The sequence below is a fragment of the Bos indicus x Bos taurus genome, chromosome 15 (assembly GCF_003369695.1).
Source record: "Bos indicus x Bos taurus breed Angus x Brahman F1 hybrid chromosome 15, Bos_hybrid_MaternalHap_v2.0, whole genome shotgun sequence".
Classification (NCBI taxonomy): domain Eukaryota; kingdom Metazoa; phylum Chordata; class Mammalia; order Artiodactyla; family Bovidae; genus Bos; species Bos indicus x Bos taurus.
Window position 1 is genome coordinate 79,085,436 of NC_040090.1, and position 20,425 is coordinate 79,105,860.

General features: G+C 36.9%; 1 protein-coding gene across 4 annotated transcripts in view; it reads left to right on the forward strand.

The window, feature by feature from the left end:
• The window catches only part of DYNC2H1 (dynein cytoplasmic 2 heavy chain 1), a 393,951-nt gene that overhangs the window by 203,775 nt on the left and 169,751 nt on the right, over positions 1-20,425 (forward strand). For all 4 annotated transcript variants that reach the window (XM_027563956.1, XM_027563957.1, XM_027563958.1 and 1 more), the window contains 5 exons: positions 861-911; positions 1,692-1,769; positions 3,613-3,744; positions 5,098-5,170; positions 19,349-19,509. In XM_027563956.1, coding sequence (XP_027419757.1) covers positions 861-911; positions 1,692-1,769; positions 3,613-3,744; positions 5,098-5,170; positions 19,349-19,509 — 495 coding nt within the window. The remainder of the gene's footprint in view (positions 1-860; positions 912-1,691; positions 1,770-3,612; positions 3,745-5,097; positions 5,171-19,348; positions 19,510-20,425) is intronic.

Genomic DNA, 20,425 nt, shown 5'->3' on the forward strand with positions numbered 1-20,425 from the left:
TTTCCCTCTTCCTGTATACTTTTCATCATGATCAATAAGCTCTGTTGTATGAGACTTAGTTTTTCCTCTTGAAGTATAAATAAATTATCATTGGGAAAAGAACACTTTTCCTTGACTCACATAAAATAGTAGTAATAATTTTCATTTTACTTATTTGTGACTGTATAACTCCAGTAGGAAGAGTGAGTGGAGGTAGTATGTTGCTTTGGTACTTTTTCCGTATTGCACTCAAATTTTATTATTCTTATGCTGGCCAATGTGTAACAAATAAAATGGTAGTGCCCATAATTATCTGATCGGATAACCCAGAGTGAAGACATAGGTTTTCAAAGAGCTCTGGATTCTGTAACAACTTGATCAATTTTGATTCCATGAGTTAATTAGGAAAAAAAAAAGTAGCAATGGCCATCTTCTCCCTATACGTTGGAAAAGAAAAATTAATGGTGGGACTTTTCTCTATTTTTCCCAGTATACACAATTTTTAAACTTCTGATGCATCTTACTTCTTATATATTAGTGAAGAATGGCATGTAATAGGACAAATTAAAGATAATGACAAATGCTAATTATATAGACATTTTAATTTTTAGATGTTAAGACTCACATGTGTTTAATGTGTTTATATTTTTTCTTATAATTATTCTAATAGATTTCATTTTAATGTTGGTATGGTACCAGTATAATGTTTTATATTGATAAGCTCATAATATATGAGGAATTGGGAAGATATGAAAGGAGTTTTTTCCTCCATGTATTTTAGAAAGCTAAATTGTAAGCTGTCTTATGGGGAAATTTAAAAAGATTTGTTAAATGGTTAGAATATTTATCTTTTGTGTGTTTCTCATATTTTTGTTAAATAGGAATGGGATACATTTACAGGTGTGGTTGTTGGAGACATGTTGCGGAAAGTTGTAAGTTGGAGTAATTAAAATTATTATTTCATTCTTAGGGAAAGTAATTCTGGTTTTGACTTCATGAAATATAATTTGCTTCAGAGTAGTTTTAAGTTACTGTTGAAATTATATTTTAATTAGAGGAATATGTCCTTCCCTCTATTGCCCTAATATAAAATGGACTGATATATTTTTTTTGTCCTTGAGGGCATATTTTTTTTTGAGAATATTTAATTAAACATAAAAAATTAATATGGTTTCTTTTTTCAGTATATGTATTTTGTAACTCTAAGAAAATCAAATCTTGTAGTATAGCTAGGAAAATTTTCTTAAATAAGTGAAATTAAGAATTACTTCACTTATCTTTTGAAACTTTATTCAAATTAACTTTTTTTTCCAGTAATTTTCTACCTCGATAGGTAATGGACAAAATTATTCTTCAAAGCAGCCTATCCAAACTGTAATGCAAAACCTAGATTATGTTGGAAATGCAAGATATAATTAAAATAATGCAGTTTTATAGTAATTTCATATTACATTTGAGTTTTTCTGAAGTTTTACAAAGGAATAAGCATTATGAAAATAAATGTTACATTTTTCTAAATCGTTATCTATACCTTATGTAGAATTTTACCATATTGATTTGTAAAATAGATACAAATAAAAAATACATAGAATGAAGTTCTTCTTAAAAACCAAAAAGTGTTCATAAAATTAGCTGGTCAGTTTAACAAAAATTTTTTAAAGTCTGAATTTTACCAAATGTACCAAGGGAAGTAATTGCTCTAATTTCAAAAGGACTCTCAGCAAAGAATACGTGATCAACTTCCATCTTGGATAGATCAGGAAAGAAGCTGGGCAGTGGCAACATTAAAGGTATTCCTTTCTTACTTTGAAGGATATTTAATTTTTTAATAGTTGCATTATTTCTGTTTATATTTTTATGTTCTACCACTTCATACTTGGTGTTGATATTTCTGTGAAAATGACGTAAAATCTGTGGGTAAAAGAATATTCAAGAATTATTCTGATTAACACTGTGATGAATAATTAATTAATTGAATCTATCATTCACTGTATAACATATTGAATCTCCACATGGTCAAGATTCTGTGCTATATACCTATAGGGAATAGAAAGATAAGTAAGTGAAATGTCCTCTAATATGATATGTGGATACCTTATTAATAGAGTAATTTAGGATCAGTAATAGAATGCAGTATGATACTTATGTTGAAAAGGTTTCAAAATCAAATTACCTCTCTCACTTCTATTCACCTTTTAATATCTTTTGCACTCAACTGTTCACCTATGGTAAGAAACATATTTTTTTAAACAACTTTACTAGAATGCAAAAAATCAATAATTATAATTATATTTATAATTATAAAATTATAATTATAAAAATTATAAAAAATCAATAATTATAAAAAATAGAATTTGAAGAATTATAAAAAATAGAATTATAAAAAGAATTTCTGGATTATTGGGCAGGACCTGTGAAATATTTCATGTGCTCCTAATGGAAAATTAATATTAATCTTTATGGTACAGTTAAAATTGTTTGAACAATTGATCTACTGAGATGTTATTCTTGGCGAAAAACCTTAACTGTATTAACCTATAAAAGTATAGTTATTTTTTTTCACATACTAATTTCTTGTTAAGTAAAGAAATGCAAAACATTGAGGAAAGGCAGCTTTCCTTTTCAGAGAATGTTTATAATATATATTAGTGTTTTATTATCATTTTAGTTTATAAAACATTTTCAAATGAACAAATCTTAAAAGGGAGATATTAACTTTCTTTTTATGGATAAGAAATGAGAATCTATGCAGTGAATTGCTAAATGCTTGAACCTGAATTTTCACTTAAATTTCATACCTATTTTTGAGGACTTGTTATGTGCCAGGCATCATATTAAATGCTTCAGATGTATTATCTTTATTATCACGATAACATATTCAAGAGGTCATAATTATGCTTGCTTTTGAGAAGGGCAGGCTGAGGTGTAGACAAGTTAAATAATTTACCCAAGATCAAATAGCTGGGAAGTTTTGAAATTGTGATTTTAATTTGAGCATTCTGATACCACAGTCCATGCCTTTGATATATGTTTTCCAAATATAGTGGGATTTTTCCCACTCTTTTTTCCCCTCTCTTCTTTCCCCTCCCCACCTTCTTATGTTCGAGGTATTACGCAGAATTTAAAAATGGATCTTCTCATTATATATTTTCAACATTGTTACCCATTTCACAGATGAAGTAGCTAAGGCATAAAATGATATAGTCACTTATGGTCACTTAGAAAATAAAGAGTTGAAGTTGTAACTAGGCATATTTTTACACTCTAAAATGGAACTCTTATTGTGGCAGTGTTTTAAGTTTGTACTTGGTTTCAGTGAAAGTATTCTTTTCTCCACAAGGTGGAGATAGGTACACATGTTTTTACATAGAGAAAAGATTTGTTAATGTACAAGAATTGATGTCGTATTACTTTAGAAATACTTGCTTTTAATTTTGGATTAGGTACATGCACCATACTATTTCTGACTTAGACATCATTGAATAAGCCAACATGAGTTAGAAAACATAGTATCTATCAGGAATTTCCACTTACTGTTTTTTAGTATGCATGTGTGTGTATGTATTTAGTATGTATGTTTGTATGTCTGTATTTATATTTGTTTGTTGCTCACTATATATTTTTATTTTTTAGATTGCTCTTCCCAGTCTTTATCAGACCCTGTGCTTTGAAGATGTAGCTTTGTGGCGTACCTATTATCATAATTCAATGTGTGAGCAAGAGTTTCCATCTAGTCTTATAAAGAAAGTTTCTTTATTTCAGCAGGTAAATTATCTAAATGCATAAAAGTATTAAATGTTTCTCTTGTTGTTCAGAAGCCATTTAAATGAAAGCTTTGCCCTCAGGTGTCACTTAACCTTGGGGTGTACGTGGGAAAGGGCTCTCTGGTCTTGCCACCCTATCCAGACGGGGAAATCCCAGACAGTGTTTCTGGGCAGTGTGTTTCCCACCAAGCTTTTATTACTCCCCCTGCCTCCGACCCAAGGAGGATCTTGGAATAGAGTATCCGTATAGAAAGTGAGTAAGGTATTTATTGTTCAGGTTCTTCACACATTTCCCAGGGTTCTGTCTAACGAAAAAAAAGACATTATGCTAAGGAACAGGGAGCTTGTGTCCCTGTTGGCTAGACCAAACCTTAGCCTTGGAGAGGACAGGGGAGTTGATGCTCCAGGAGATGACCCTTCCGTTTATGTGTGCGCGTATCCTCAGCACTGAGTCAGGTCCAACTCTTTGCGGCTCCATGGATGGCAGCCCGCCAGTCTCTTCTGTTTACTGGTTTCTCCAGGCAAGAATACCAGAGTGGGTTGTAATTTCCTTTTCCAGGGGATCTTCCGGACCTGGGATCAAACCCTCATCTCCTACATTTCCTGCATCGGCAGGCGGGTTCTTTATCACTCTGCCCTTTCTCTTCACTATGCTGCTGGTTTTGGTTCTGTCCCCTTTGTTTTCTCCTTTTGAAGTTCTGTTTCATCAGGTGTGTTTAAGAAAAAGAAAAAAAAGAAAGAAAAACTTCATTTGAAAACCTAAGCATCTAGAACTAGACATGATTCAGCATAAAATTGGTGATTTGAAAAATTCCGGAGTTTTCTGTCTCTGCGCTGCCGTCACCAGGAATGCCTCAGCTACAGACTCTTATTTTCACTTGTCAGTGGGCCCTTTGTTAGCTTCTGAAGACAGCTAGCACTGTGACCAGTACATGCTGATGTTTACCTTTGAGAATAGATCTGAGGGCTTCCCAGGTGGCTAAGCGATAACGAACCTGCCTGCCAGGCAGAAGATGCGGTTTCAATTCCTGGGTTGGGAAGATCCCTTGGAGAAGGAAATGGCACTCTGGTGTTCTTGCCTGGGAAATCCCATGGACAGAGGAGCCTGGTGGGCTACAATCCAAGAGGCAGCGGGAGTTGGACACGACTTAGAGACTAAATAACAGCAATAGATCTGATGGATTTTAGTAATATTTTGGCTATTAAAGAAATGTATTTTTATATACCTATTATGACAGTTATAGGCATAGGAAATATTGTAGTAAGCATTTTTTAAATTAATTAGCATCATTCTTCAATTATAGTTGTTGTGGGAACTTTATTTTTTAAAAATACTCTGCACTTATATTTTAAGGTTCTTGTGGTACAGACTCTCAGACCAGACAGACTGCAAAGTGCCATGGCCCTATTTGCATGTAAAATTCTGGGTAAGTACACTTCTTTCCTAGACCTAGATCACTGACCTGAATTATTTGTTTTTTTTTTTTTAATTAATTTTTATTGGAGTATAGTTGATATACTGTATTGCATTAGTTTCTGCTGTACAATAAAGTGAACCAGTTATACATATATCCACTTTTTAAAAAATTGTTATCCTTATGATCCAGCAATCCCACTGCTGGGCATACACACTGAGGAAACCAGAAGAGACACATGTACCCCAATGTTCATCGCAGCACTGTTTATAATAGCCAGGACATGGAAGCAACCTAGATGTCCATCAGCAGATGAATGGATAAGAAAGCTGTGGTACATATACACAATGGAGTATTACTCAGCCATTAAAAAGAATACATTTGAATCAGTTCTAATGAGGTGGATGAAACTGGAGCCTATTATACAGAGTGAAGTAAGCCAGAAAGAAAAACACCAATACAGTATACTAACGCATATATATGGAATTTAGAAAGATGGTAACAATAACCCTGTGTATGAGACAGCAAAAGAGACACTGATGTATAGATCAGTCTTATGGACTCTGTTGGAGCGGGAGAGGGTGGGAAGATTTGGGAGAATGGCATTGAAACATGTATACTATCATGCATGAAACGAGTCGCCAGTCCAGGTTCGATGCACAATACTGGATGCTTGGGGCTGGTGCACTGGGACGACCCAGAGGGATGTATGCGGAGGGAGGAGGGTTCAGGATGGGGAACACATGTATACCTGTGGCAGATCCATTTCGATATTTGGCAAAACTAATACAATATTGTAAAGTTTAAAAATAAAATTAAAAATAAAATACAACTATATAAATTGATGAACTATAAAAAAAAAAATTGTTTTCCTGTGTAGGTCATGGCAGAGTGCTGAGTAGTTTTCCATTCCCTACAGCAGGTCCTTATTAGTTATGTATTTTCTATGTGTAGTGTGTACATGGGCTTCCCAGGTGACACTAGTGGCAAACGACCCACCTGCCACTGCGGGAGATGCAGGAGACACTGATTTGACCCTTGGTTGGGAAGACCCACTGTAGTAGAAAGTGGCAAGCCACTCCAGTGTTCTTGCCTGGAAAACCCCTGGTGGACGAGCCTGGTGGACGAGCCTGGAGGACTATAGTCCATGGGGCTGTGGAGAGTCAGACACAATGGGAGCACATGCACAGTGTGTGTATCAGCCCAGGTCTCCCAGTTTACTCCCCCCTTCCCCACTTTGTAACCATAATTTCTGTTTCTACACCTGTGGCTCTATTTCTGCTCAGTAAATAAGTAGATTTAAGCCATTTTTTTCTTTTTAGATTCCACATATAAGTGATATCATATAGTATTTGCCTTTCTCTGATGTCACTCAGTATGATAATCTCTAAGTTCATCCATGTTGCTGCAAATTGCATTATTTCATTTTTTGATGACTAAGTAATTATATATATATGTATCACCTCTTCTTTATCCATTCTTCTGTTGATCCACATTTAGCTTGCTTTCATGTCCTGGCTGTTGTAAATAGTGCTGCATTGAACACTGGGGTGCATATATCTTTCTGATTTCTTTTTCTGGGCATATGCCCAGCAGTGGGATTATTGGATCATACTGTGGCCCTGGTTCAGTTTTTTAAGGTATCTCCATACTCTTCTCCATAGTGGCTGTATCAATTTACACTCCCACCAAAAGTGTGGGAGGATTCCCTGTTCTACACACTCTCTGCAGCATTTATGGTTTGTAGATTTTTTGATAATGGCCATTCCGACTGGTGTGACGTGATGATACCTTATGTAGTTTTGATTTGCATTTCTCTAATATTTAGTGATGCTGAGCATCTTTCATATGATTCTTGGCCATCTGTATGTTTTCTTTGGGGCAGAAGATCCAAATTATTTGTTTTTATTTTACATTTTATTTTATGCTGACCTTAGTTTTGAAAGATTATACACTTTCCTCCTGTATCCTAGTTGTCTTATAACTCTACTTGGCTTAAAGAAATATTTGTTTGTGTTGGATATGACCATAATTAATTTTGTGTTAAATTTGATGCATAATTGACACCCTATACCTAGCTAGGATGTTTGAACTTTTAAAAATTCTTTTCTTATGGAAACACTTTAGATTTTTAGACATTCATCTATGATCAGAATTTCAAAGCAGGGCATCAGATGTATGATTTAGATAAAATTAAATATACAGATTCCATGCGTATGTGCTAAGTCACTTCAGTTATATCTGACTCTGTGACCATATGAACCTCTATCCATGGGATTTCCCAAGCAAGAATACTGGAGAGGGTTGTTGTTTCCTTCTCCAGAGGATCTTCCTGACCCAGAGATCAAACCAACATCTCCTGCAGCTCCTGCGTTGGCAGGAAGGTTCTTTACCACTAGCACCACCTTAGAAGTCCCAGAGTCCTAGATAATAAAGCCTTCAAAATGAGTTACTTTTGCTGTAAAACAAAAATAATTTGTATATCTTTAGTTTGTAAACATCTGTGCAATACATATTTGTTAAGCCTTTTAATTAGTTTTAAAGGAAGCATTTAAAGTTATCAGTCATTTGAAATAGCATACCATATTAACATTTGTACTAGAAAAGTTTGGAAAAACTATTTCAAAGAGAATATGAAAACAATTTTACTTGAAGCTCAGTAATCCAAGAATAATGGATTTTTGTTATTCTAAACCACAGGCGGTTTTAGAATTATGTTGGAAATATGTTGGCACAATTAAAATAGCATGCTGACAATTTTTTCTAGAAACTCTCCATTTATATTTAATATTTCCACATAATACATATGAAATATTATATATAAACTGTGTTTAATCAAAGCTTATGTATATTTCAATCAAGTAAACCTAACATATGCATGTTTTTCTTTATATTTGAATTTCTCATATAAATAAGCTAGCACAATGTTTTATGAAATTGAAAAATATACTGGGCCTTCCATGCTTAACATTGAAAAACTTCACAGTACCAAATAATCATTCTGTTTTCAATATGCAAAACTATTATATTCACATATATAACAGTATTATTTGAAAAATTATCTCTTAACTCAAAGGATTAATTTTACCCTAGTGAACTCATTCTTTCCTTAAACATGAATGTTTATAACAATAATAATCATTGCTAATATTTTAATAGCTCTTACTCTATGCCAGGTACTAGTCATAAGTTCTGTGTAATTTAATCTTCACAAAAACCATATGAGAGGCTATTTTTACATGCATTTAAAAATGAGGAAACAAGATCACACAACTAAATGATAGAATTCAAACCCAGCTCCAAAGTCTGTGCTCTTTAAATACTGAAGGACTCAAGATTTATTCTCAGATTAGAGAGATGTTCTTGGCAGATGCTAACATAAAACAATCTGCCTCAACCTTAGATGGAGTTTTTCCATATGCACCTCCATTTCCACTCTTAGCAGTATCAGTTTTCCAGGGCTGCCCTCAGGACCACAAGCTGGGTGGATTAGAACAACAGACGTGTATGGTGTCATAATTCTGGAAGTTAGAAGTCTGAAATCAAGATTTTGGCAAGGCCTTTGAAACCTGTAGAGGAATCCTTCCTTGCCTTTTCCCAGATCCTGGTGGTTTGCTTGCAATCTTCCGTGTTCTTTGGCGTGTAAGGGTGTATAATTTGAATATTTGTCTTCATTATCACTTGACATTTGCCCTGTGTGTTTCAGAATTCACACAGCTGTCTTCCTATAAGGAAAGCAGTCATATTTAATTGGGAGTTCACCTTAGTCCAGTCTGAATTCGTCTGAAGTTAACTAATTATATCTTCTGAGATCCTGAGATTAGGCCTTCAGCATGTCTCTTTTTGGGGGCTACATTTCAACCCATTATGCTCACTAACCCAGTGTTTAACATAATGGCTATTTTCTGTTTTGGCAAGATGTCCTTTATCCCTGTGGGTGTACTTGCACACATGTTCACACATATGCACGCACATATTTTTGAGGCTCCATTTAGAATGGTCACTTGTCTGGTTAGTGAAGAATATGTCAAAGTATGTCTATGGATATATTCTTTGCTTTCCTTTTGTTTAGCATGGAGAGAAAATATCCCTATTTATGCATCCCTGTTGAATGTTTATTTGCTAGGTTCTTTTTACTCATATCTGATAGAGTGTTTATCCACCTAACTCTTGGTTAGAAAAAGTAGGGGTGGCCTCTGGGCCAGTTGGTTTCATGGACTCTGATAACAGCAGAAGGTTTCCTTCCTTTGCCCCGCCTTGTAGTTTCTCTCTGCACGTCTCTGCTCCTTTCTCTCTCCCTATCTTTGTCTTTTCCTTTTTCTTTCTTTTTTTTTTTCTGTCTCTCTGATTCCTGCTTATGTGTTGCCCTTAATCTCATGGTTCATGTATATGCTGAAGGATAAGGCTACTGATTCAGCATGTAGTTTAAAGCTTGTAGTGAAAGAAACTTTCTTTCCCAATTTTACTGTAAAAAACTCTACAGAAGGACTCTGATTTTCTTGCTTGGGTAACATATCCACCTCTGTAGCTAATTCCAACAGTAATATCTGACACAGGATTTTTCCCCCAAAGAAGTCACAGGTAGAGTGGGGCTTACTCAGAAATGAGGGGAAGGGTTGCAGGTATAAAACAGTAGGTACCCATCATAGTCAAATTGCATATGATCTGTTGTAGCTGATTTTCATATTTAAGTAATTTGATGGTTGAGCCATTAATTTGTAAAGTACATTTTGAGAATCTGGCTGCTGTAAGAGTTATAAATCAGTTCAGTTTAGTTCAATTGCTCAGTCGTGTCTGACTCTTTGCGACCCCATGGACTGCAGCACGCCAGGCCTCCCTGTCCATCACCAACTCCCGGAGCTTACTCAAACTCATGTTCATTGAGTTGGTGATGCCATCCAACCATCTCATCCTCTGTCGTCCCCTTCTTCTCCTGCCTTCAGTCTTTCCCAGCATCAGGGTCCTTTCAAATGAGTCAGTTCTTCACATCAGGTGGCCAAAGTATTTAGAGCTTCAGTTTCAGCATCAGTCCTTCCAGTGAATATTCAGGACTGATTTCCTTTAGGATGGACTGGTTGGATCTCCTTGCAGTGCAAGGGACTCCCAAGAGTTTTCTCCAACACCACAGTTCAAAAGTATCAATTCCTCGGTGCTCAGCTCTCTTTATGGTCCAACTCTCACATCCATACATGACTACTGGAAAAACCATAGCTTTGACTAGATGGACCTTTGTTGGCAAAGTAATGTCTCTGCTTTTTAATATGCTGTCTAGGTTGGTCATAGTTTTTCTTCCAAGGAGCAAGCATGTTTTAATTTCATGGCTGCAGTCACCATCGGCAGTGATTTTCGAGCCCAACAAAATAGTCTCTCACTGTTTCCATTGCTTCCCCATCTATTTACCATGAAGTGATGCCTTGATCTTAGTTGTCCTGTCTACTTGCTGCTTTTTTCCTTTCTTTTTAAATGGTTGTCTCCTCTGTATCATTCAAATGTTAACATTTTCAGAGAGGCTTTTCTGGGTCATCTAATCAATACCAGCACATCTACCTGCTTTAATTCTTTACCCACTTCTTAACACTAACTGACATTTTCTTGCTCATTTATATACTTTCTGTCTGTTCGTGTAAGTGAAATACAGGTTTAAGTAAAATGCAATTGCAGAAAGGTTCTCAGTAGACTCTTCTTCCCTTGCCCATTTAGTCATTGAAAATATCCTCTCTGTGCCCCACTGCACATGACCTTTCTCACTGAATCTGTCATTTGACCCTCTGTCTGTCCTCTGGAGTACTTCTGTATTATACTATGTCATCTCTAGGTTAAATGATATTTAAGTTTTAATGACATGAAGTGAAAAACCTCATAATATTCACATATTCAAATTCTTTGAAAGTTTAATATGCTTCTAAAATTATACTCTATTTCTAAACAAATATATGTACTGGTGTACGGCTGGGTGACTATTTGGTCAAGTGGTTTATTAATGCAGTTTTTATATAAAATGGTGCACTTTATTTCATGAATAAGTTTTAAAAGTTCATACTGCTGGAAAATGACAAGCACTTATCTTTTTAATCAAATTTTAGAGATTTGATTTCAAGTATAATTTCTCGAGCATCATTCATATGGAAAAATTTTTATTAAGTTTTAGCAATGCTCTTTATAATCTATAAACTTTAAAATAGTAACTTATAAAGATGCGCTTATGAAAGTAGTTTTGCTTTGAGGATTTAAGTTAGCAGAGCAATCCTTAAAACTTTCAGGCATTCTGCTTTAATGTAGGGCTTCCCAGCTTCAATATAATCCTACAAACCAAGCCTTGTATACTGGCACAATCTACTGCATTACTTTTTAAAAATAGCAGTTGCCAGATGCAGATATTCTAACTTCTGTAATTCTGATTTAATAACTATTCTGATTACAATATTATGCTGTCTGTATTGAGGTATTAAAGAGATATGTTCACAGATGATGTAAAAGTTTCTTCATCAAAAAGCCTTTTTGGGCCTTGAAACTTTTCCTTATTTTACACTTGTCTACTTCTCTTATTCACTGGCATTAGGAAATGTTTGTTCATTTCTATTGCTATGGTAATAAATTGCCACAAATTAGCAGCTTAGAGCAACCCCCATTTGTTATCTCCTAACTGTATAGGTCAGAAGTCTGGTAGGCGCTCCTGGTTTCTCTGATCCAAGTCACACAGGGTTAAATCCAGGTATTGGTCACTTGGACTCTTACTGAGAACTTCTGGGAAGAATCCATTTCCTAACTCATTCAGCTGAATTTGCCCCATGCAGTTGGAGAGCCAAGGTTCTTTCTGTTGTTTGGAGGTTGTAGAAACCTGTCTCAGTTTTTAGAAGCTTCTTGCGTTCTTTGATTCACTTTGTGCCCCTCCTTCCTTCTTCATAGCCAGCAGTGGAGACTGATTTCTTCTCAGCTTCACCTCTCTGACTGCCCCTCTCCCTCAGCTTCCTGCCCCTCCTTCAGGCTGCATCTCTTTGACTTTAAGCTGGAGAAAGTTTTCTGCTTTCCAAGGCTTAAATGATTAAATTGGCACCCTTGGCTAATCCAGGATAATCTTATTTTAAGATCCATAACCTTAGTTACATCTGCAAAATCCTTTGACAGGAGTACCTAGGTTAGTGTTTGAACAACTGAGGGTAGAATCCTGAATATTTTTGGAATTTTACTGCCACAAAATGTATGACATTTTTTGTTTGTTTCCTGGCTTGAGTATTATTCCATTTCTAAAGATTGTCTTCCTATTTAATTGGTTGATGTGTATTAGGCTAGATAGTGGTTGATGATTTTCCTTCTTTTTATTGATATTTATGTTACATTTTTTAGTTGTCTTTTCTCTCTATTAAAGGAAGAGTAATTTTTTTGTCTTTTAGGGAGAATGAGATGAATGAGAAAGAGTGAATCAGTTATACTTACTACTTATAATAGTTTGATATTAACTTGCTGCTTTCTTTACTCTTTACTTACTTTACTCTTTCTTTACCTGTACCTGAAAATTACAGGAGTAATTTCTTTTTTAATATCTTAATATTTTATCTCAGTAAATAAAATACAATGAAGGTTAAAGTGATTTCTTTGACTTACTTTTAGTTCCTTTTTTCTTTTGGAAGAATTTGTATATTTTAACTGTCAAGGTCAAAATATAAGATCCCAATGATTTACAGCTAGTTCTAAACTATGAAAATTCACAATGCAATGAACATTTTTGGCTCTTTACCATTACTGAATAGTTTTGAATGATTGACACTGACAGTTCAAATGCTATCATGAGTCAAAATTAATTGGGTTATTAAAACCCAATTAATAAAACTAAGTTCATATGAAATGCCATGTGGTTTTCATTGGAGTTTTATTGGGTGGAGTGGCTAACATGCAATTCCCAGTAATAAGAGTGTCACCTGTGTTATCTTAAATGGTAAAATATTTCTCATGAGTTTTTCGTCTAATTTTAAATGTTCCAGTTTTTTGACAATTCATTGTATAAAATAAATTAATGCACATATATTTATCTTTAACATTAGAAATAATAATTGCATTTATACTTGGCTCTGGATTCCAAATGGTGAGAAAAACAGATACAATTCCTGCCTTATGGAGTTTAAAGTTGTATTTGTTAAAGAAAGAAATGATAATGAGAACTATTTTCACTTTTTAAAGATAATTTCTATATTTCATGTATTTTCCAAATAAAACACATATTTCAGTCAGTACGGGCATGCGTACATGCGTGCTCTGTCACTTCGGTTGTGTTTGACTCTCTGCCACCCTGTGGACTGTAGCCCACTAGGCTCCTCTGTCCATAGGATTCTCCAGGCAAGAAACCTGGCGTGGGTTGCCATGCCTGCCTGCAGAGGATCTTCCTGACCCAGGGTTTGAACTCTTGTCTCTTATGTCTACCTGTATTGGCAGGCAAATTCTTTACGCCTAGTGCCACCTGGGAAGCCCCCTACAGGCATACCTTGTTCTATTGCACTTGGGCTTCCCAGATGGTGCTACTGTTAAAGAACCCACCTGCCAGTGCGGGAGATGTCAGAAACTTGGGTTCAATCCCTGGGTAGGGAAAATCCCCTGAAGGAGGGTGCGGCAGCCCACTCCAGTATTCTTCCCTGGAGCCTGGTGGGCTACAGTCCATAGGGTCACAAAGAGTCAGACACAACTGAAGCCACTGAGCGTGCATGCATGCAAATACTATAGTTTTTACAAGTTGAAGGTTGTGGCAGTCTTGTGTCAAGCAAGTTTTTTGGCACCATTTTTCAAACAACATTTGTTCCACTTGTGTCTCTGTGTTACATTTTAGTAACTCTCACAATATTTCAAGCTTCATTATTCTTTGGTATAGTAATCTGTGGTCAGTGATTTTTTGCTGTTAGTCTTATAATTATTTTTGAGGTGCCAAATAACTCTCACACGAGCCGTTGAACTTAAGTGATAACTGTCGTGTGTTCTGACTGCTCTGATGCCCGGCTCTCTCCTGGTTTTCCCCCTCTCCTCTGGCCTCCCTGTTCCCCGAGACAACAAATTTAAATTAGTTCAGTTAATAACACTAAAACGGCCTCAAGGCAAAGGGTCACACGTCTCTCCTTAAGCTTAGTGAGGAAGTCATGTCCAAAGCTGAGACAGGCTGAAAGCTAGGTTTCTTGTGCCAAATGGTTAGCCAAGTTGTGATTACAGAGGAACAGGTCTTGAAGGAAATTAAAAGTGCTCCTCCAACTCACAGACTTGGAGAACGAACTCATGGTTGCCGGAGGAATGGCTAATTAGGGACTTTGGTGTTGCCATGTGCAGATGCTGTGTATAAGATGAGTCACCAGCAGAGACATACTGTACAGCACGTGCAGCTCTGCCCACTGTCACGTGGCAGACTGGATGGCGTAGGGGCTTGGGGGCGAATGATGTGTGTGTGTGTGACTGAGTCCCTTCACTGTTCACTGGAAATTGTCACAGTACGGCTAGTCAGCGATACCCCAATACCAAGGAAGAGGTTTTTAAAAAGTGCTACTCCAGTGGACACGTGGTTGATAAGAAAGTGAGACAGTCTTATTACTGATATGGAGGGAGTTTTAAAGGTCTTTATAGACCAGATCAGCCACAACATTCTCTTAAACTGAAACCTAAACAGGAGAGGGCTTCTCTGGTGGCTCATGAGTCAAGTACCCATCTGCCAGTGCAGGAGACTTGAGTTCAGTCTCTGGGTCGGGAAGGAAATGCAGCCCACTCCAGTATTCCTGTCTGGGAAATCCCAGGGACAGCCTGGCTGACTGTAGTCCGTGGGGTCACAGTGAGTCCCACACAACTTGGTGACTAAACAGCAACAATCTGAAGAGACACCCTAACTCTCTTCAATTCCGTGAAGGCCGAGAGAGATGAGGATGATGCAGGAGAACAGTGTGAAGCTAGCAGAGAACGGTTAATGAACTTTAAGTAAAGAGGCTAACCTTAGAACACAAATGTGCAGAGTACAGCAGCAAATGCTGATTTAGAAACTGCAGTAAATTACCCATCTGGATGCAGAGTTCCAAAGAACAGCAAGGAGAGAGAAGAAAGCCTTCCTCAATGATCAGTGCTAAGAAATAGAGGAAGACAACAGAATGAGAAAGACCAGAGATCACTTCAAGAAAATTAGACATACCAAAGGAACTTTTCATGCAAAGATGGGCACAATAAAGGACAAAAACCGTATGGCCCTAACAGAAGCAGAAGATATTAAGGAGAGGTGGCAAGAATAAACAGAAGAACTATCCAAAAAAGATCTTGATGACCCAGATAACCACAATGGTCTGATCAGTCACCTAAAGCCAGACATCCTGGTATGCAAAGTCAAGTGGGCCTTAGGAAGCATCACTATGAACAAAGGTAGTGGAGGTGATGGAATTCCAGCTGAGCTATTTCAAATCCTGGAAGATGATGCTGTGAAAGTGCTGCACTCAATATGCCAGCAAATTTGGAAAACTCCGCAGTGGCCCCAGGACTGGAAAACGTCAGTTTTCATTCCAACCCCAAAGAAAGGCAATGGCAAAGAATGTTCTAACTACCGCACAGTTGCACTCATCTCACACGCTAGTAAAGTAATGCTCAAAATTCTTCAAGTCAGGCTTCAACAGTATGTGAACCGAGAACTTCCAGATATTCAAGCTGGATTTAGAAAAGGCACAGGACCCAGAGATCAGATTGCCAACATCCATTGGTATAGAAAAAGCAAGATAAATCCAAACATCTACTTTTGCTTTATTGACTATGCTAAAGCCTTTGACTGTGTGGATCACAGCAAACTGTGGAAAATTCTTTAAGAGATAGGGATACAGACCACTTTACCTACCTCCTGAGAAATCTGTATGCAAGTCAAGAAGCAACAGTTAGAACCGGACATGGAACAATGGACTGATACCAAATTGGTGAAGGAGTACATCAAGGCTGTATACTGTTACTCTGCTTGTTGAACTTATATGCAGAGTACATCATGTGAAATGCTGGGCTGGAAGAAGCACAAGCTGGAATCAAGATTGCTGGGAGAAATATCAGTAACCTCACATATGCAGATGACAGCACCCTTATGGCAGAAAGTGAAGAAGAACTGAAGAGACTCTTGAAGAAAGTGAAAGAGGAGACTGAAAAAGCTGACTTAAAAGTCAGCATTCAAAAGATGGAGATCATGGCATCTGGTCCTATGGCTTCATGGCAAGTAGATGGAGAAATAATGGAAACAGTGAGGGACCATGTTTTCTTGGACTCCAAAAAACTGCAAATGGTGACTGCAGCCATGAAATTAAAAAAGACTCTTGCTCCTTGGAAAAAAAAGCCATGACCAACCTAGACAGCATATTAAAAAGCAGAGACATTACTTTGCCAACAAAGGTCCATCTAGTCAAAGCTGTGGTTTTTCCAGTAGTCATGTATGGATGTGAGAGTTGGGACTATAAAGAAAGCTGAGCACTGAGGAATTGATGCTTTTAAACTGTGGTGTTGGAGAAGACTCTTGAGAGTCCCTTGGACTGCAAGGAGATCCAACCAGTCCATCCTTAAGGAAATCAGTCCTGAATATTCAATGGAAGGACTGATGCTGAAGCTGAAACTCCAATACTTTGGCCACCTGATGCAAAGAACTGACTGATTGGAAAAGACCCTGATACTGGGAAAGACTGAAGGCGGGAGCAGAAGGAGATGGCAGAGGATGAGATGGTTGAATGGCATTACCGACTGAATGGACGTGAGTTTCAGTAAACTCCAGGAGTTGGTGATGGACACGGAAGCCTGGCACTCTGTGGTTCATGGGGTTGCAAAGAGTTGGACACGGCTGAGCGACTGAACTGAACTGACTGAATTCATTCATTTTGGCTGCGTTGGGTCCTCACTGCTGTGTGAGGGCTTTCTCTAGTTGCAGTGAGTGGGGACCGCTCTTCATCGCGGTGCGTGGTTTTGTTGCGGAGCTCTGGCTCCAGGCCCACGGGCTTCAGTAGTTGTGGTGTATGGGCTTAGTTGCCCTGAGGCGTGTGTTATCTTCCCAAACCATGTATTGAACCCCTTTCCCCTGCACTGGCAGGTGGATTCTTATCCACTGTACCATCAAGGAAGTTGCAGAAAGCAACTTGAAATGGATTGAGAGCATCCTAGGATGCTCTCTTCAAACAGTGCTAATTTGTCTTTAAGTAAATTTTCTTTTACTTCACCATTTTTGTAACTTCTGTTATATCACTCTGTGGTATAACACTACTGTTTTTTTTTAAATAATTTATTGCTCCCAGGTTTTAAAACTAAAATTAACAGCTAAAATGAAAATTCTTTTGCATATGTCTACATTCATATTCTGAATAATTTTGTAACTTAAGTGTAACTTAAATTTCTGAGTCAAAGTCAGTGTGCATTTTAAAGACTTTTGATGCATTTTATCATATCACGATACACTTGGTTGGCCTAGAGTGCTAATGAGAGTTTATGAATAAGTAAAGGAATATTTGAATAGATAAAAATGCTTATTACATTGCTACAAGTATAGGAATTCTTTTCTGTTAGGAAGTATGAGTGTTAGCAATTTAAGTTTAGTTAAAAGCAAAATTCATAAAATATACCTCTAGAAGTAATTGACCCATTTTTAGGGTAAATTTCACCTAGTATTAGGAATATTTATGCCTTTGAGAATCCTTTCTTAATATTATTGGTTGCTGTTGTGAAGACTAGAGGGGAGTAGTTCAGGTGTGAAATTTGTTTTTTCAAGATGGTCATCTAGAAATGCCTGTTTTAGCCCATTTTTGTGGCATCAAATTCGTATTTTAAAGTGATCATTACAGAAGTCCTTAAGAATATCTCTTCTTGCTCTATTTAGGATTTCTGAGGTGCAATATTATCTATTCCTTTCTATAGTAGAAGGCACAAGGAAGCCTTCCTTTCTCTGTACTCATTCTGTTACATTCTAATCCTGTGTTTTTAAACTCTGTGTCATAGTCTTTTTAGCTCAGTTCAGACATGTATATTTTTTATTTTTATTTAAAGTTGGTCATCTTTAGCTTGGTTTTTACTAAATACAGTAATGGAAACGTTAAAATTTTAGCAGAAATCGTATGTGTATGGGACTTTATATTTTTTGAAGAGCTTCAGAATAGAAAAAAGAACAGATGAATTATCTTGAATACAGTTAGTTAGCAACTGGGTGGTCTTTGGGAAGGCATTCAGTTTCCTTGAGTATGCTTAGTATAGAGTAGATGATGAATAAATGTGATCTGTTTTTATTTTGTATCGTATTTTACCTCCAAATGACCTATGAATTGTTATATCCCTGTTTTACAATTGAGGAAATCAAGGCATAATACATTTTAGTGATTTGCATAGCGTCTCTTAGCTAATGAGCATAAACTGAAATCTATATGTTTCTGTCTCCAGACTAAGCAACTTTTTCTTCCCTCTTAATGCATGGACATAATAATTTTTTTTATCCTTTATCATGACGGTGATATTGTTTACCAGATCTTGTGGAAATCTGATTCCCCAAATCTGTGGCACAGAGTAGGCACTCAGTTATCATATAAATGAATGAAAACCTGTATGGAAAGATTGTTGGGTTCAGTCTTCTCTTATAGGGAGAGAATTATATATTAACACAATGCTGATTGTGTGCTTCTTCATCTGTTGAATGTGGTAATTAGAGTTCCTACTCCTTAGCATCGTTATTTGGAGAGGGCAATGGCACCCCACTCTAAGTACTCTTGCCTGGAAAATCCCATGGATGGAGGAGCTTGGTGGGCTGCTGTCCATGGGGTCTCTAAGGGTCGGACACGACTGAGCGACTTTGCTTTCAACTTTTTACTTTCATGCATTGGAGAAGGAAATGGCAACCCACTCCAGTGTTCTTGCCTGGAGAATCCCAGGGACGGGGGAGCCTGGTGGGCTACTGTCTGTGGGGTCGCACAGAGTTGGCCATGACTGAATTGACTTAGCAGCAGCAGCAGCGTTGTTATTAGGATTAGATGATATCATAGATATTGAGCATTGAGATAAATGCCTGACACTTTAAGCATTCAGTAAATGTTCTTACTAGTCCGTGAATGATTTTAGAGTAAAAAAACTTTAATATGTATGGGATTGTAGTTCACCTAGTTATTCTGTTTAATGTAATTAGTCTTAATAGACTTCTTGTGGTTCACAGTGCTTTTTTTTTTTTAATGCATTTAATATATCTTTTAGGACTAAAAGAGCTGTCCCCACCTCCTCTAAATCTCAAACGTTTGTACAAAGAGACGCTAGAAATTGAACCCATCTTGATAATCATTTCCCCGGGTGCTGATCCTTCTCAGGAACTCCAAGAGCTTGCAAATGCTGAGAGAAGTGGGGAGTGTTATCACCAGGTCAGTGCACATTACTCTGCTGTTTCTGTTTCAGCTATTGATCTTCCTGCTGTGTGTGTGTGTGTGTGTGTGTGTGTGTGTGTGTGTGTGTGTCTTTGTGTGTGCTTTCAGTGGATCAGTTGTGTCCTCCTCTTTGTGGCTACAAACCCCATGGACTGTAGCCTGCCAGGCTCCTCTGTCCATGGAATTTTCCAGACAAGAATACTGGAATACTTGACTGTATTAGTAAAACAGTTTTTTGTTTATATGGTAGGGCAACTAATGTCCCTGAAAACTGTCCACATTCTGATCTTCAGAACCCATGAATTTGTTACTTTACATGGAAGAAAGAACTTTGCAAATATAATTAAGTTAAGCATTTTGAGATGGAGAGGTTATCTGAGATTATTCGGTTGAGCCTAATATAATCATAAAGGTGCTTTTAAGAAGGAGGTAGAAGAGGCAGAATGAAGGTGGAAGAGGCAGATGTGATGAGGCATAGGTCAAAGAGGTAAGGAGCTGCTATGCTGCTGGCTTTGAAGACGTAGAAGGGGCCACAAGCAAAGCAGTGTAGAAGGTAGAAAAGATAACAGGAGTCTCTTCTACAGCCCCTAGAAAGAACAGCCCTGTAGTATCACCTTAGAGCAATAGATTAGTGGGATTCTGAACTCCACAAGTCCGATAAGATAATAAACTTGCCTAATATAATGTCTTTTTGTCCTGAGCTAAATTTCTGAGTTTTAGTTTATTCAGATTAGCACCTTTTTTCAGTTCAGTTTGCATACACATTTTAAAGTGTATTAATTTACCCTCAATTTTTGACATCAAAATATAAATCTTTTTCATTGGGAAAATAATTAATAATGATTAACAAAGCAAACTACTTTAAAAGAAACCAAAAATTGAAAAGAGAGAATGTTATGAGAAATGTTAAGTA